The sequence below is a fragment of the Lampetra planeri genome, chromosome 48 (assembly GCF_965212315.1).
Source record: "Lampetra planeri chromosome 48, kcLamPlan1.2.h2, whole genome shotgun sequence".
NCBI classification, from domain to species: domain Eukaryota; kingdom Metazoa; phylum Chordata; class Hyperoartia; order Petromyzontiformes; family Petromyzontidae; genus Lampetra; species Lampetra planeri.
Window position 1 is genome coordinate 2,739,857 of NC_136154.1, and position 18,617 is coordinate 2,758,473.

At 48.6% G+C, this 18,617-nt stretch overlaps 1 protein-coding gene across 1 annotated transcript; it reads right to left on the reverse strand.

Moving 5' to 3' along the window:
• Positions 1-1,290: 1,290 nt before the first annotated feature.
• On the reverse strand, positions 1,291-14,380 carry LOC144733850 (apolipoprotein L3-like). The gene is made up of 3 exons (XM_078615856.1): positions 13,828-14,380; positions 12,712-13,234; positions 1,291-5,421 (listed from the first exon to the last, which is right to left on the reverse strand). The coding sequence occupies exons 2-3, from the start codon at positions 13,066-13,068 to the stop codon at positions 4,693-4,695; spliced, it is 1,086 nt and encodes a 361-aa protein (XP_078471982.1). The 5' UTR covers positions 13,069-13,234; positions 13,828-14,380; the 3' UTR covers positions 1,291-4,692.
• Positions 14,381-18,617: the final 4,237 nt, after the last annotated feature.

Sequence of the window (18,617 nt, forward strand, 5' to 3'; positions counted from 1 at the left end):
ATAGGTTTCTATCAACGTGAGTTTAGCAAAAGAAGCAAGAAAATTGTACTTAACATTGCCGTGGTGAGGCCTAGACCCGTGCAGAGCCCCCGGCCTCACCTAGATTGCCCAGCCGGCCGAGGTGGCACCTTGGCAGGCTGGGGGCTGGGCCGCTACCCCACCCCCCCACCATCCCCCCGTCCGCGCTACAATAATATTATCTAAGCGCTATAAAATTAATATCTACAGACTCTATAGTAGTAACTTCACGCATCGGGGTGGGGGGGGGGAGAAGAGGACATCACACTGTGAAGAATTAACCTTAAGCGTTATGTGTATTTTGATTGAATTTTTAAAGCATAAAACAAAATGTCCCCCTCATTCCCACGGAATGCGTGTGACTTGATAGGGGCCATCCCCCCCAGCGAAGGCGTGTGAGTTGGTATGGTTGATCGCACGCTATTTAATAAATCTATTAACGAAAACTGCACAAAATCGATAAATAAAGTACTTAAAAGTTTACGTATGGGAAAAGGGAATAGCACTTACTCACTGCAGGGCTTACGGCGTGGTACCTGCCTTTTTTACTTTTTACGTAAACCCTACCATTTGAGAGCCAAATCCCTCGCAAGCGTGCGCACAACAACCGCCATTCGCCACTAAGTGGCGGTGACATCACCACGACGCTTGTGCCAGGCCATTTGCACCTTGAGGCCACGTGAAGTGTCCGACAAAACAACCCCCTACCTCCTCGCGGTGCCGGACGGGGAACTCTGTCGTGGACAGTGCTGTGGGGGGAGGGGCAATGCCCATTGGCCTCTCCCTTCATGGCATCTGTGACCACCACAGCGGCTAAACGGGGGCTCTGGACGGTTGGGAGGGGCTGGTAACCCCTCCACATTCAGTTCATTACCACGAAACTACGAATTAAACAAGCGTGCGCACACACACAGACAGACAAAAATTACATTTAAAAGTAAGATGATGATTAGGTCACCATGAGCTGCCGAATGAAGATGGTGACGATTGACAGCGAGGTGCACAGGCACACCACATTTGAGTGGGTGGGGAGAGGAGTAGGTGGGTGGTTGAGTGGATAAGTGGGTTGATCATTAGTGGGTGGATGAGTGAGTGGGTGTACTGGCACAAACCACATGTGGATGAGTGGATGGATGAGTGGATGTACAGGCACACACCACATGTCCACCAGATGGCGTGGAGCAGATTGGTGTAGACACTTGTATAGGAATTTGCACAGCTTGTATGGGTGTAAAGTATACTATCAAATGCACAAACATCCACACACAGAGGTTTTGCTTGTGTATTTTTTTGTTTATTCATTGCATTCCCTCGCCGACTTGAGTTCGATTCCCGGTTACGGCTAATATCATTGGCATGTGATATCTGAACCGGTCCTGCCACGCAGTTGAGCCACGCGTTAGAGTATTTACAATCAACGCCTGTGACATTGTTTCGTTTATACAGTATAATTAGGGACTACGGAATTTAAGAGGTACTACAGATGTTTTATGTTCGATGTTAAAATGTTATTTGTTAAATGTTTTTTTAAATAGTATGTATGTTCAAGGTTGTAAGATATGATGAGCATCTGTGATCACCATTGAGTTTTGGGAGGATCCTGTAGGCTTTCGCGACCAATATCATCCATAAACCAGGTTTTTTTCGGGTTAGATCGCATAAATATATAAATGTGTCGTTAAACCTGCCACCACCCGACATAGCCAATTAGTAAAGTTTGTCACGTAAACAAAACATTCCAGTTCGTTACTTGTACAGCACACCGCTGTGTTTGAGAGCAAAGCCACAACATGTTGTTCTGTTTGTGACAAACCTTACTAATTGGCAGTCAGGTGGTGGAGGGTTTAACGACACATTAATATATTTACGCGATTTAACCCAACAAACCTGTATTGTGGATAATTTATCATAAATTGTGCTCTTTCTTCAACTTGTATTTTGGGGCTTAAAAGTTAGAAATGCTACTGTCACTCAAGCACACAAATGTACGAGATGTTTTATTTAAATTTGTTCTTTTTTTTTCCTTAAAAATTTGTTTCCGGTTATTGGTTGTTCATTTTCTCTGACGATCGAAGCCGATTGATCAGTATCCAATAGTCTACGATTAATCTGTCGGCTCGAGTAGACTCTGTCATCAATCGCCTCGCGTGTGCGAGAGCTTAAGACAAGTAAGGTACCGGGTTCAGATAGCAATTGTCCATGACTATCACAGGGAATCGATCAGAGGTCCATAAAAATTTGACAAAAAATATTATTTTATTGCTATATGCTCTTGGAAAGCTCAATATATTAACAGACATGTTTATGATTCATAGGATTTGGTTTAAAAAGCCTTAATTGTAGGTTTATACCATGTGTTTTAAACACAAAAGTGTAAAACGCACTCAACCCTTGCGCATAATGTAATAATCGTCAACATTTCCTGAAGAACAGCATTGTAGTCATCTTTTCTTAGGTCACCATCAAAATGAATGAGCCAATGTGACTAACTGAGAGGTAGAAGTGATATGCAACTGTGGTAGCATGTTCATCTGTATTAGGACTCATCGGCACAATACAATTGCCAATGGTCACTATTGCAAAGTCTGACTCTGAAAACCTTTCCAAGTGGATTGCCACTTTTATGACACAATGCGTTCCTCAAAACCCCGTCGTAAATCGGACCCTATTTCCCATAGACAGTAGAAAAAGTAGAAAGATCACTGGGCCGATGTGTGTTTTCTTTCATCAGCCATCAGTAACAGGATTGAATAGATAAATATCCACAAAAAAATCCAAAAGATCCACGTGCCAATGCATACCGTAAACCAGACCGACTCTCTTCAAATGTGTTAGGAGTCGTTTTGGAAGGTGCATCCTAAAATCAAGTTTATGCATTGTAAATAGATCGTCCGTGTATTGGATCATTGTAAACCAGAGACCGCCTGTCTTTCCTGCTGTGCATATAATTTATCTTTTTCTCCCATTTTTCGGAAAGAAAATGTTGCCACCGGCGATTGGTTGGTCGTTACTGTTATCGATCGGAGCCGATTGCTCAGCATCAAATTGTCTACGATTAATCTGTTGGCTTGAGCATATTCGGTAATCAATTGCCTTGTGCGTGCTAACACTGAAGGGCAAGCGAGGCCACATACCAGGTTACCATACGGCAGTTACCATGCGGCTCACGTATCATCGGGCTAGTTTATTTTTTTCCCCACTGCGGAAGGAAGCCAAACCGTTGTCGTCTATGTCACACAGTAAGGAACGATTAATTAGCTACACCACCACTCCCAAGGGTGCTACGGTGGAGATATGTTAGCCATCTCGCCTGGTATGCAGGAGTTCATTAGTTCAAACCGGACCCCCGACGCCTGTATACATGGAGTTTGCATGTTCTCCCCGTGGTCACATGGATTTATCTCCGGGTCCTCCGGTTATTCCCTCCATATTCAAAAACATGCGTTTCAGAGTGTTTGGCTGCTATAAATTCCCACATGATAAGCCACTTTGCTGAGCTATCATTTGTGGCCAGGTGAGTGGGTCTTCCCCGGTAAAATAAAAAATGTTACAGTAGATTCACTTATCTGCGCTAATGACGGGGAGGATGGCCGTAGATCATTAAAAATCGTGAATAATTTTAAAGTATCAATTTTCCGCAGATCTCCATGACAAAAACTACGTATATTGGTATAAATTAAGAATGAATACTAATGATCGATGATACGAGTGTTCAGTGATAAGACTTTCCTGGTCCTGCCCAGCAGAAGATTCGGCCCACTAGGTGAACAGCAGAGCCATGCCAATCAACATCAATCAAACTCTGCCCACTGTTGAAAAGATTTGAAACTACTGTACTGTAGAGGCGATCACGTGGTTTTTGGATTAACATATTTGTTCGGTTTAAGCACGTGACTTGTAATTAACATTTATAATAACTATAATAATTTGATTATTATTAATTTGGGCTTAAGGGAAAATCCATGAATTATTAATAAATGTCAAAATCTGAGGTGTGCGGTTAATCCATAAATCAGATAAATGGCACTCGGATAATCGAGAGTCTACTGTGGTTATAGTTAATAGACCCTCGTAGTATGGTGAGACACTCATCCCAGCATTGGATTGACAACAAGGGATGTAGTTTACCGCACGTTCTAGCAGCAGTAGGAGAAATACTGACGACAGTTACCCAACTGTCATCACAATCATCATATACAGTCTATTCTCATATAACACGTGTTTGCATGACGCGAATTGAATATAAAATGAATGTATTAGGGAACAAATGTTTTATAATGCGAATGTGAATTCGTTATAATGCGATTGAGTGAACTGAACTGCGTAGTGCGAGTACGAGTAGTGGTTGTACGGCTGCCTCAGAGTAGCATCGCACAAGGCATCGGGTTGCTGTTGTGGATGCTTCTAGATGCTACCCACCACCCCTCGGTGTTGTGTTCAGCCTGCGTACGCATAATCTCACGTGTTATTGTGGACTCTGCTTTACCAAATATTATATATTATTTATTATAACGCGATTTTTTCCATAAAGTGGTGTTCTTCAGGAACAACTACCATCGCATTATACGAGAGCAGATTGTAATTACGGTCACCAAACTGTCATCGTCACAATCATATATTACGTACGCCACGCAAGTTGTGCAGTACACTCTGGAGATGCCAGTGTGGGTGGCCTCACAGCTCGTAGTAGAGTTTGTGCATCTGGTCCAAATGACCCTGGAGCGAGTCCACGACCTCCTGCAGCTGATCGGCAACCTCAGAGGGGCTGCCGTTGCTCAGGTGTAGGCTGGAGTGTACCACGCTCGCGAGGTCCACCACCAGGAAGACGCTGCTCAGCACAAAGCCTGTTACTCGCAGCGCAGCCCCGGCCGTGCCCCTCAGCGCCCCTACCGCCACGTCCTCCGCCACCGTGGCTGCCGCAATGCTGATCTGTGTGATGTTCTTCGCCACCTGAGGCAGGTTCAAGCTCCCGGGACTCACGCCCTCACTGCTGCCCGCTGCCGCCCTATTGAGTCTCACCATGGCCTCGTGCAACCTGACGCTGAGCTCCGTGTCCTGCGTCAGGAGCTCCTGCGCCTCGGTGCTGTCCATCCTGTTGAGGACGGTGAGGGCGATCGAAGCTCCGGCGCCCGTGATCCCCCCGGCCACTCCCATGGCAGCACCACTGATGATGAGGCCCAGGGACGCGCCAAAGGTGACGGGGATGAGGGCCAGGCCGACAATGGACAAGACGCCACCGACGATGCCTGTGGCGCTGCCGGTCACCTTGGCGATGTTGACGTTCTTCTGCCGTTCGCGTATCGCCTGCACCATCCCCTGCAGGTTCTCAATGGTTGCCTCCCGCTTCTCTGTCCATTCCGGGTAGATATCCTGAAGCTTGTTGCGGGCCGATTCATAGTCACTCTGTTGTTGTTAGGATGATGTGACAGGTGGAGGGAGGGGGGAGAGAGATGGGGTGGGGGGGAAGAGTTGATTTTTTGCTACAGCAATCCCTCACCAACCGTAGGGGATAGGTTCATGAAAACCCCTATGGTTGGCAAAACCGCAATGGGCGAGACTAAAGGCTTATGGGAAATAGGGGGTTAGGGGAACAATGGCTGCAGTCAGACTCGTCAGAGCTTAACTAACTTACCGTTTCATTAACTAAACACCAAATAAAAGTATAATATAATAAAACATCATAAAAAGAAAAATAAACATTACTTTAACTTTACATACGTTCAATATTTAACGACGATGATGATGACAATAAGATGATGGGTGAAGGGTTGGTTATTAGGAGGGCCTCAGCCCACCCTTCCACTCTTCCTCCGGGCCACAGACGCAATGCTCTCACTGCGTACAAACCTATCTAACACTACCACTTTACTCTGGAAACCTCTAACATTTTCTTGCTCCCTTAGCCTTTTTAACACCTTTACCACTCACTGCATGCTTCGGGTCCATGATCAAGGGCAACATTTATGTGAATGCGGTTGTGATGCAAAGTGGTCTATGCGCTGCAAGAATTAGAGTACAGTATGTACAACAAAACAGAGACAGCTGATCAGCTAAGCAGCGCCACGGGTTGTTATTCATAGAATGACGACACGCCATGCAATGATGTCATGCTGTAATGCAATGACATAACACATGTCATGTGACTTCCTTAACACCATGCTTATCCGTGGATACTCAAATTTCCAGGCTGCGGTTGGTATACAAAATAATAAACCGTATAAACATGAAACCGCAGTTGAAACATCTGCAGTTGGCGAGAGATTCCTGTATTTCAAATCCGAGGTTATTGCTGCCCAGGAGCAAAGCACTTGCATGAGCAGCAACTTACACCATTTAGATTGGTGCACAGTGGGTTCACGCGCACCTTACAGTGTTCAGCGTGTGTGTAACCACATCACCGGAATCTGCCAGAATTGCCCTTTGGCAAAAAAGAATGGGAAAAATCAAGCGACAAAGCTACTGAATGGAGCCAGCGAGTAATCACCCCCCAATTCCAAATGGCGCACACATGACAGAGCCTAAACAGACTGAAGAGAGTGGGTCTCAGCAGATGCAGCTCTCTTGTAAAATCATGGGGGGCTTCTACACAACCGACCTATGTGCTTATTAAGATAATCAAACCATGTATCATCTGCCTGAGATGCCCTGCAGAACCACAATTGACAATATCAAGATTTGGCAATGCCAATGTAGTGATGTTAAGGGTGTCACTATAGTGGGAGCGCCAGGCACTGTCATAAGAGTGCTACTGTGCGTCTGGAACCTCTGTCTGGGGACAGAGTAAATATGGTATGCGAACGGGCCCTCGGGGACATAGTCCTGGTAGCGGCCTGAGAAAGGACATGGTAGTCTGGGTGAACCCGAGAGGGCACGTGACCAGGACAGGGTAATGAGGGGGGCCCGAGGGGGGCTTGAGGGACACGTGACGCTCCCTCGAGATCCTTTGGGAAAGGTCACAGGAGCGTAATGGGGCAGTCCCGAGAGCATTCTAGGCTCGTCTCTGGAATCAACCCTTTGTGCTGCGTCTCGTCGTCTTCAGTCTTCACTCAGCATCGTGGGTCAGGCAGCGTGTAGGCTGACTGACCCGTTCGTGTAGTTAACCCGCTACTCACATAGTTAACTGTGTAGCTATAACTTAGCAGTAGAATCAGTGTACATTTAGTTAAGTTACCCTGTCGGGGAGTTATTAAATAAGCGTGTTGCCTCCAACTCCAGTGGGTGCCTCCGTACAACACACTACACCAAAACCATAAGCAGTGGCCTGTGCAGAATATTGAACAGGAGACACAACGAAGAAAACTGTTATAACCAAATAAATGCACGTGTCAAGCAGGAGGCTGAAGGACTACAACTTTATGCCCCAGCTTGGATGCTGGCAAGTTATGAATAACGAGCACTCGCCCCTCTCAAATGACATCCAAGGTGGGGAGTCATGCCCAGGGCCGCAATTGGAGCTCGCTCTTCTCAAATGCATCTTCCCAGATTTTTCTGTTTCCCATGACGAGTGATTTCCCCAAATGGACGCTGCGGCTGTTTACACCGTCCATCTCCCAACCAACCCCACCTGGGAGAGAGACAAAGACCACACCACGCACCGTGACCCCAAGTAGAGCGCCTTGATTTTTGCTCCCTAGCTTACCCGTGCAGAGGAGGGTGCTCTCATACAGATCTACTGCTTCGCGCAGAGCGGACAAGTCCTGTGCATCAATAAGCCTTTTCCGTTCCAATGATGTTCGTGTAAGTACATTTAGGTCATCGGAACGGGAAACTGATGACATGCACGTATGTCATCGGAACAAAATCATAAGAAAAAATAAAATATTTCCATCAGTACCGAGGCTTCTATAAGGCAACGTGGGAAGGCGTGTGGCTCAGTTTGGCGCCAGCTATCGTAGAGTGTCGCTACGGTTCTCTGCGGTGAGTGCAATGTCTTTAAAAATAGCAGCTCTATGCCATCTCTAAATAAAACTAACGCATGTGCGTTGAGATTCGGCGGTGAATGGGACACCCACCTTGAAATTTCCAGCAATCGTTTCGGATTGGCGAAAGGGTTAATAACCATGCAGACATTGTCCTTGTAAGCCAATACCTTAATAAGCGCGTGTTCTGCACTGGGAAGCCTGAAGCCGGACGACGTCTGAGCTGTACAACAGCCCCAATAGAAGACAGCCTCACCTCACTGCCCTCGTCATAGAGAAAGGAGCGCTGAGCTGCCGGTTAACCTTCAGGAGGCTGGATGTGCCCGCATATGGAAGCCTGTCGTGAGCAACGAACCCCTGCCAAACCCAAATGACTAGTGGTTTGTTTTAACTGTTCCTGTCCGACTCAGTCAAATACTTTCTGCTGGTCTAGGAGGAGAAACTCTGACGACTCAAGGTCCACCCTTCTCGGCAAGAGTGATTGCGTTCTTGATGTGTGCGTACATTGTTGTCATATACGCATCAGCCTGAGACGATTTGCTCAGACTGGACCAGCTGCCCAATTGCTGACTCAAACACGATTCGCCAGATCCTTGGATAAGATCTTAGTCTGTGCAAAAGAGGGACACAGGCCGTCAGTTCTTAATGAGGTGCAAACCATCCTTCTTGCCCTCGTGCAGCTCTGCGGCAGTTCACCATTCTGCAGGCTCTCTATGAAAAGTGGAGGACTCAGGGAGAAAAATCCACGCTACCAAGAAGAGAACACAGAAACTCCAAATATACAGCAGGCATCGGGGTCGGAATCGAACCCACGACATCCTGGATACCAGGCGAGAGAGATAACATATTACTACCGCAAGGAAACAAATGACGTTGTTCCTCCTGGTCAGCGCCTCGTACACCGAATATTGTGCCATGATGGCTAGCAATAGGGCGAAGTAAGCTTCTAGGGTAAGGACAAAGGGAGCTGAGTGAACCACTCAAACAAAGCACCACGACCACTTAGCAGATACCTGGAGTGAGGGCAGTGTTCTTCATTACAAGGTCCGCTGGCCACTGGCGGCCAATTGTGGCCTTTTAGTGCGTTCCAGGACTTCAAAGATGGGAGTACAAGAGGAAACGGGTTTCTGCATAGAAGCCGTCATTTTGTCTGCTTGGTTCAAAACGGTCTTTACGTTAGACTGTGCTAACCCCTAACGAACGCGCCACTTCACTTATCATCTGTAACCTGCATGTTTACCCGCACGGTGCGAAAGAAGTCCAACATAAATACACACTAGTATATACTCCACTAATATACACTATAAACTACACTATACACTACAATACTGTATACTACACTACTATAAACTACACTATGTACACTACACTATTCACTACAGTACTACATATTACACTACTATAAAGTACACGATACACTACACTACTATATACCACACTATATACTACACCACTATACTACAGTGATAACTTATTTCTTCAGAATTGCTTTTTGTGTTTAGTTTGTTGTCCTTCCCCAACTCCTCCGACTAGCACGGTTGGCTACGTACGGTAGTGCAAAATTAGTTCAACATACATAAGTACATAGACTCACACAGAGACCCATAGACTCGTACATAGACCCATAGTTTGTTGTCCTTCCCCGCATCTCTGATGTGGTGGTTGCTGCACCTTCGCGAGATTCCCTGTCCGCATTAATAGATGGCCGACACTAGGGGGCGCTCACGTGACATTCGGAAGCGACTGGTTCGTACCTGGCCGTGGAAACGATTATATTATTATGATTGTTTAGCTAGGAAAGTGTAAAATGTGCGTTGACACTATTGTTTATAAATACAGGGATATATGAGAGAGAGAGAGCAATGCTTTAAGGGCACGGTTAAAATTAATGACTGGGAAATAGAACCAATGACAAAAAATGCACAAAATAATTTGGGGCTGTGCCTTGGCTACATCGACATTCGGAGAGTACTATGAACGAGCGGCTTCACGTAAGGAGAGAGAGGGGTGGAGTGGTGGCGCAGCGGTTAGCGCACTGCCTGGCAAACTTGTCGACTCCCTCCAACTGCCCAGCAGCGTCCTTCAAGAACATCCTCCACCTCAGAGGGCGATTTTGACACCGCTAGTAATGTTATCAGCAAGTCCACTCGGTTCCACATCCTCCTGTACCACATCAGCTTAATATATTCTGTAGTCCGTGCCAATAATGCACCCATTCACAAACTCACCCACTCACCCATCAGCTCCATCTCTTCTCTAGCCCATGCCACTCACCCACTTACCCACCCACTCACTAACTCACCCACTGGCCCATCAGTCCCATATCTTCTGTAGCCCATGCCACTCAGCCACAAACCCACCCAAAAGCTCCATCTATTATCTAGCCCATGCCACTCACCCACTCACAAACTCACATACTCACCCATTAGCTCCATCTCTTTTCTAGCCCATGTCACTCACCCACTCACTCAGCCACCAGCCCCATCTCTTCTCGAGCCCATGCCACTCACCCACCCAATCACTCAAAAGTTCGATCTCTTCTCCAGCCCGTGCCGTGCTCCTTTAGCCCCCTCTATCCGGCCGAACAGAAGCTGTTTAGGCATGCGTTGGATGGGCATGTGGGCTCCATGACCCAGCCAACGCAGTCTTGCCTGCTGGAGGATCTCACCGATGGTACTGTGTCCAGATATTTCAAAGATCTGTAAGCTCCTCACACAAAAAAGCGTGTTTAATACCCAGGACGGATCGTAGGCAGGACAAGCCTGAATGTTTTTTGACCGGCACAGATGTTCCTCCTTTAAAAAAGGCTCCACGTTTCACCAGCATAGTGGAGGGAGGGCATAACTCCGACAGATGAGACCTGGCGTGTGGAGCAACAGAGCCACAAAGCGTTGGACAGCTAATGAAAAGATAATGCCGCTCGACTGATTCGGAGACCTCGGTTGCCAAACTGCAGCTGGTCAAAAGCACGCTCCTCCCCCTCTCCCCACAACCGCCCCCATTGCACAACAAAGATAAAATAAACATCGCCCGTAAAGCCTCAACAGACTGTAGGGGCAAGTGCTGCTAGCGAGCACCTATGGAGGCCGGCACGACACACGAGGGGGTGGGTGGCCAGCACCACGCCCGGCCACCTTTGTCTCCCCAGTGGCGATGTTTACTAACACACCGCACCAGGTACACATTTGAGGCTGAGTTGACCTAGGGGAGGCTCAGGACCGGTTCAGATAATCGTCACTGGGTGTTGGCCGTGAGCGGGAATCGAACTCTGGTCTCCGAGTTCGTAGCGCAGCGTGCGAACCGCGCTACATTGCAGTTCCCCATTATACGCACACACACAAACACACACACCCCTGCGCACACACACACCCCTACACACACACGCTCACACCCCTGCACACACACACACGCTCACACCCCTCCACACACACACGCTCACACCCCTGCATATACTCAACCCACCTCCGCCTGCTTAAGTGTCTCTTAAGAGTAAGTGGACAGTACGCTGAAGTTTAAACGCTGCGATGTGTGCAGCAAAACAGTGGGGATGGGGGGGAGATAAACCCTTTTTATAGCCTCCCTGAGACTGTAGGGGCAAGTGCTGTTAGCGAGCAGCACCTATGAAGACCGGAACGGCACACGAGAGGGTGGGTGGCCAGCACCACGCCCGACCGCCTTTGTCTCCCCAGTGGCGATGTTTACACACCGCACCAGGTCACTCTTTTGAGGCTGAGTCGACCTAGGGGAGACCTAGGGGAGGCCCAGGACCGGTTCAGACGATCGTAGCGCAGTGCTGACCGCTACACTACCGCTCCCCAGCCCGGGCCTGGACCACACGCACACCGACACAAGACGCGTGCAGAGACGTCAATCGACCTCAGGGTCGGAAGCGGAAAAGTCAACTTCGGACACTGAACTTCACCGTTCTTATTTTGCCCGGTAAGGCCCCCCACTGAGCTACGTAGCTATTTTTTTCAGAAACGACCTGGCCATCACGAATGATAGCTCAACGAAGTGGGCTCATCACGTGCACATGCATAGCAGCCAAACTACTCTGAACGGATGTTGTTCATTCTGAATGTGGAGGGGATAAACCGGAGGATCCAGAAAATAACGACGCCACCCTTGGGGAGAGAGAGATACATGAAAAGTCAAAATATATAAAACAGGTGTCGTTCAGGGTCAGGATCGAACCCACAACCTCCTGTACACCAGGCGAGGTAGTTAACATCTCATCAGGGTCGGGATCGAACCCACGACCTCCTGTACACCAGGCGAGGTAATTAACATCCCATCAGGGTCGCGATCGAACCCACGACCTCCTGCGTAACCAGGCGAGGTAGTTAACATCTCATCAGGGTCGCGATCGAACCCACGACCTCCTGTACAGCAGGCGAGGTAGTTAACATCTCATCAGGGTCGCGATCGAACCCACAACCTCCTGTACACCAGGCGAGGTAGTTAACATCTCATCAGGGTCGGGATCGAACCCACGACCTCCTGTACACCTGGCGAGGTAATTAACATCCCATCAGGGTCGCGATCGAACCCACGACCTCCTGCGTAACCAGGCGAGGTAGTTAACATCTCATCAGGGTCGCGATCGAACCCACGACCTCCTGTATACCAGGCGAGGTAGTTAACATCTCATCAGGGTCGGGATCAAGCCCACGACCTCCTGTACACCAGGCGAGGTAGTTAACATCTCATCTGGGTCGCGATCGAACCTACGACCTCCCGTATACCAAGCGACGTAGTTAACATCTCCACTCACCGCGGGCGCCTCGCGCGAATCCCTGCCAGGCGCGATGGCATCTCCCGCCTCGGCGTCTCCTGCACCCTCCAGCAGAGACAACGACGAGAGGCGCTCCGGCTTCTTGCTGTACTGCTCCACCAGCGTGGCCAGCACCACGTTCCTGCTCGGCGTCTGCCTCTCGGCGGTGGAGGCACGGCACTGCGGGCACGAGAAGCCGCCCGACTTGGCGCGCGCCTCGCCGTCCCAGTGGCGCTCGATGCACGCCGAGCAGTAGGAGTGGGCGCAGCGGAGGTACACGGGCTGGGCGAAGATCTCCAGGCAGATGGGGCACGAGATGTCGCGCTCCTCGTCCGTGGCGGCGGCGGCGCAAGCCATGGTGGAGTGAGCGCGAGAGAAGGGAGCGAGCGACTCGGTGGAGTGACTCTGAGAGTGACTGGCCCTCGTTTGTAATGCGACGGAGACGAAGGGGGGGGGCGTGTGGCGCAGCCTGCCCAACACGCGGCAGGCGAGGCGGCTACCAGCGGCGTCGGGGGTGGTTCGCCTGTGGGGGGGGGGGGGCAAGCGCGTGAGTCGGGAGCGCGAACGCGCGCGTCACTCGGTCGACCGGTTCTGGCGGCGTGTGTGTGTCTGTGTGTGTCTGTGCGAGTATGTGTGTGTCTGTGTGAGTATGTGTGTGTCTGTGTGTGTATGTGTGTGTCTGTGTGAGTATGTGTGTGTCTGTGTGAGTATGTGTGTGTCTGTGTGAGTGTCTGTGTGAGGATGTGTGTCTGTGTGAGTGTCTGTGTGAGTATGTGTGTGAGTGTGTGTGTCTGAGTGGTGTGTATGTGTGTGTCTGTGTGTGAATATGTGTGTGAATATGTGTGTGTCTGTGTGTGTCTGTGTGAGTATGTGTGTCTGTGTGAGTATGTGTGTCTGTGTCTGTGTGAATATGTGTGTGTCTGTGTGAGTATGTGTGTCTGTGTGAGTATGTGTGTGTGTCTGTGTGAGTATGTGTGTGTCTGTGTGAGTAAGACTGTGTGTCGTGTATGTGTGCGTACGACTCTGTGTGTACGGCTGTGTATGAGTATGTACGACTGTGTGTGTACGACTGTGTGTGTGTACTGTAGTAGGGAGTGGTCGTGTAGCGATAGGAACCCGGCGACCCGGGTCGATTCCCGCTCACGGCCAACACTCAGTGACGATTGTCTGAACCGGTCCTGGGCCTTCCCTTCGTCGACTCAGCCTCAAATGAGTACCTGGTACAGTGTGTAAAAACCATCGCCACTAGAGAGACAAAGGTGGCCGCGCGTGATTTTGGATGACCCACCGCCTCGTGTGCCGTGCCAGCCTTCATAGGTGCTGCTCGCTAACAGCACTTTCCCCTACAGCCTATTACAGGCTACACAGGGGATGTTTGTGTGTATGTACTGTACATCCGTGTGTGTGTACGTCTGTGTGTACGTCGTTGTCTTGTGTATACACGACTGTGTGTATGTATGTGTGTGTGTACGACTGTACATGTGTGTACGACTGTGTGTACCTGTGTGTGTGAGTACGTGTGACGTGTGTGTGAGTACGTGTGTGTTTACGGCTGTGTGTACGTGTGTGTACGACCGTGTGTGCGAGTATACTTGTGTGAGTACGTGTGTGTGTGAGTACTGTGTGTATGACGTGTGTGTATACACCTGTGTGTATACTTGTGTGAGTACGTGTGTGTACGTGTGAGTACGTGTGCGTGTACGTGAGTGTGTGCCGGCCTTGTTAGGTGCTACTTGTACTTGCCCCAAAAGTCGGTTCAGGCTATATGGGTGATCTTTGTCTAAGTGTGTATGGTTAAAAAAAGAATACTGTATGTGATCGCTAACAACATTGCCAAAAATGTTCCATCTGTCAACCCATAAAACACCTGGGTCCGTCTCGTGACCTCGTGCACCTAGCCTGGCACAGCAGTCAACCCATGGCACCTGCTGGGTCTGTCATGTGACCTCCTCGTGCACCTAGCCTGGCACAGCAGTCAACCCATGGCACCTGCTGGTTCTGTCACTTGACCTCCTCGTGCACCTAGCCTGGCACGGCAGTCAACCCATGCCACCTGCTGGGTCTGTCATGTGGCCTTCTCCTGCACCTAGCCTGCCACAGCAGTCAACCTATGACACCTGCTCTGTCTGTCACCTGACCTCCTCCTGCAGCTAGCCTGGCACAGCAGTCAACCCATGACACCTGAGCCTTCCCCACGTCAAGTGGCGGCCTCAAAGTACACCTAGCCTGGCACTAGCGCATCAGTGACACGACCACTTCGTAAAGTGAATGGTGATTGGTATTTGTGAATGTGATGTGTACGTGTGTTTACGTTTGTGTACGTGTGTGTACGTGTGTGTACGTGTGTACGTGTGTGTGTACGTGTATGTGTACGTGTGTGTACGTGTGTGTGTATGCGCTATGAACCTGGCGACCCAGGTTTGATTATCTGAACCGGTCATGGGCCTCCCCTAGGTCGACTCAGCCTAAAATGAGTACCTGGTGCGATGTGTAAACATCGCCACTAGGGAGACAAAGGCGGTCGGGCGTTGTGAGCACTCCCCCAGACGTCATTTGACCCCCCCACTAAAGGCCAAAGAGATTCGTGGGTTTTCCCATCGTAGCGCTCTAAGAAGCGGGAAGGGAAGTGAAAAACAGGAAGAGAAGTGAAAAACAACCACCACGCGTGCAGCTTGCATGTGTGCACGTGGTACGGTGGTGTGGAGTAAACATCGCTACTGGGGAGACAAAGGCGGTCGGGCGCTATGGTAGCCGCCCACCCCCTCGTGTGCGCTGCTTCTCACTCACAGCACTTTGCCCCAACGGCCCGTTAAAGGTTATACGGGGGATCTTTGTCTTTGCATCTACCTGTCATCTCGTTTAATCAATAACGCGACCCCGTGACCTCCTGCCATAAACCCGGCCACCTGAGTTCTGTTACTGGCCAAGACTGCTGTGCCAAGCTAGGTGCAAGAAGAGGTCGCGGGCCAGACCCAGGTGTCTATGGATTGGCTGTTGTGCCAGGCTAGGTGCAAGAAGAGGTCGCGGGCCAGACCCAGGTGTCTATGGGTTGGCTGTTGTGCCAGGCTAGGTGCAGGAGGAGGTCACTGGACAGACTCAGGTGTCTATGGGTTGGCTGCTGTGCCAGGCTAGGTGCAGGAGGAGGTCACTGGACAGACTCAGGTGTCTATGGGTTGGCTGCTGTGCCAGTCTAGGTGCAGAAGGAGGTCACTGGACAGACCCAGGTGTCTATTGGTTGCCAGTTGTGCCAGGCCAGGTGCAGGAGGAGGTCGCAGGCCAGATCCAGGTGTTATGAGTTGGCTGCTGTGCCTAAGAACAGAGTAAATAATATGAATAATATTCGTGATAGAGCCACTTCGCTTAAACACAACACTCATTGAGCGATTGTGACTGACAGGTCACATTAGTATCGTGCGATTGTAGCCAATCTCATATAGATACAGAGACCAAGAGAGATACACAGATACCCATAGAGATATACATCGACTCATAGAGATACATAGAGACTCATAAAGTTACGGAGACCCATAGATATACATAGAGATACAGAGACATATAGAGATGCACAGAAAACAAAGAATCATAGAGATAGATTTGAAGTTTTCGTGACTGCAGGTATCCATACTCTTTGATTCTTTCAGTAAAGTCACGTAGGTATAAAATAAAATAAATTAAATCACGACCTTTAGGGTGCAACACAAGCGTCCGTCATCAGGTGGGACAACCACAGCAAGAAACAATTGCTGAAGTGGATGACATAGTCATCCTCTCGGCCGACAAGGGCAATGCTACTGTCATCATGGATAAAACCACATATAACAACAAAATCCAGGACCTGCTCAATGATGGTAGCTACTCCAAAATCAATAAAGATCCTACTAACACCCTAACTACAAAAAACAATAATATCATTACCAGTTCGACTTCTCTAATTGAACCAGTCAAACGAATCTCCCTAAAATCTTCTGCTACTAGACCACCCAGATTGTATGGTCTTCCTAAGATCCATAAAGAAGGCACTCCACTTCGGCCCATCGTTTCCACTATCAACTCACCTACTTACAATCTGGCCCGTTTTGTATATGATACCTTGCTTCCATTCACTGGCAAGACTACCTCAGCAGTACATAACTCAGCTCACTTGGTCTCTAATCAAGGACATTTCACTGTCCCAAGATGATTTTCTCGTCAGCTTTGATGTGGTTTCTCTGTTCACCAAGGTTCCTGTGCCTGACAGCCTTAGCAATAATTGAAGATTTAGTCCAACATGGACTGAACCCTGATGTTCCTACGCTGGTTAGGCACTGCCTTACCAACACTTACTTCACCTAGAATGGTACTTTCTACAAACAAAATAAAGGTACCCCATGGGTTACTCCTTATCACCAGTGATAGCGAATGTTTTCATGGAGATATTTGAAACAGATGCCATCCAGACCTCCACCCTACATCCTTCCTTGTGGAAGAGATATTTGGATGACACTTTCGTTATTTAGCCAGATGGCTTGCCAGCATTGAAACAGTTTCTCAACCACATTAATTCCATACACCCATCCATCAAATTCACCATAGAAGTGGAGAAGGATGGTAAGCTACCATTCCTGGATGTTTTATTTGAGAAGAGACCTGATGGCTCCTTGGGACACTGTCTACATGAAAGCCACCCACACAGATTCCTATCTAAAACCTGATTCCCACCACCATCCGGCACAGAATAATTCCCTCATAAAAACACTATACCATAGGGCCCACTGCATTTCTGACCAACACCACCTAGCCAGTGAACTGGAACACATACACCAGGCCCTGAAGATGAATGGATATTCGGACCGCATTATCCGCAAAGCTGTTTCTCCAACCATGGAGAAACAACCCCCTGAGACGCCGATGAAAACCATAACGTTATCATACATAGCAGGCGTTGCCAAAAATATTTCCAACATCTTAAACAAACACAAGATCCAGGTCCGATTCAGTACAGTACACAAAATCGATGATCTAATCCCATCTGTGAAGTATGTCATTCCTGACATGCAATATCCTCGAGTTTACAAACTAAGTTGCACCTGTGGTGATTGTTACATTGGGGAAATGAAACGTCATGTCTCGGACCGTGTTCGCGAACACAAGGCAGATCTGAAACACGGCAGAACTAATTCCTCCGCCGTGGCTGACCATTGCTATAACGTTGTCGGCTCTCATGATATTGTTTTTTCTGAGACCAAGGTGCTCTGCAAACCTTCGGGCTACTATCAAAGGTTTGTTCATGAAGCCATCCAGATATATAAAGATACACATAACTTCAGCTGGGAATATGGATACAGATTGAGCAATCATTGGAAAGATGTTATTAACCAGGTAAAACCATAACTGCTTTTGGCCTGCCTTCATATCCGCATCTCCAGTTTCCTAACCCTCCCACTTCCTCTCCCCACCCCGCATTTTTTTTGCCGTACTTGTGTCTCACTTGTATCATCCGCTCTCCCTACCCCACACCCCCACCCTCCCTGTCTCTCCCCCCCCCTTCTCTTGCCTATATGTCCTCTTGTTACAGCAGCCCCCTTTTGCCCACTTTAGCAATTGTTTCTTGCTGTGATTGTCCCACCTGATGATGGACGCTTGTATTGCGCCCGAAACGTCGTGATTAAATTTATTTGATTTTATACCTACGTGCCTTTACCGAAAGAACCAAAGAGTATACTCGTAGAGATACATAGATACTCATAGATACATAGAGCCTCATAGAGATAGAGACCCATAATTACATAGAGACTCATAGAAAAACAAAGATTCATAGAGATACATAGAGGCTCATAAAGATGTATAGTAAGTATAGTGAACCACTGTAATCTGCGCTCCTTCAACAGAGGCTTGTTTCTCTCTCTCAGACATATCTTCAACCGAGA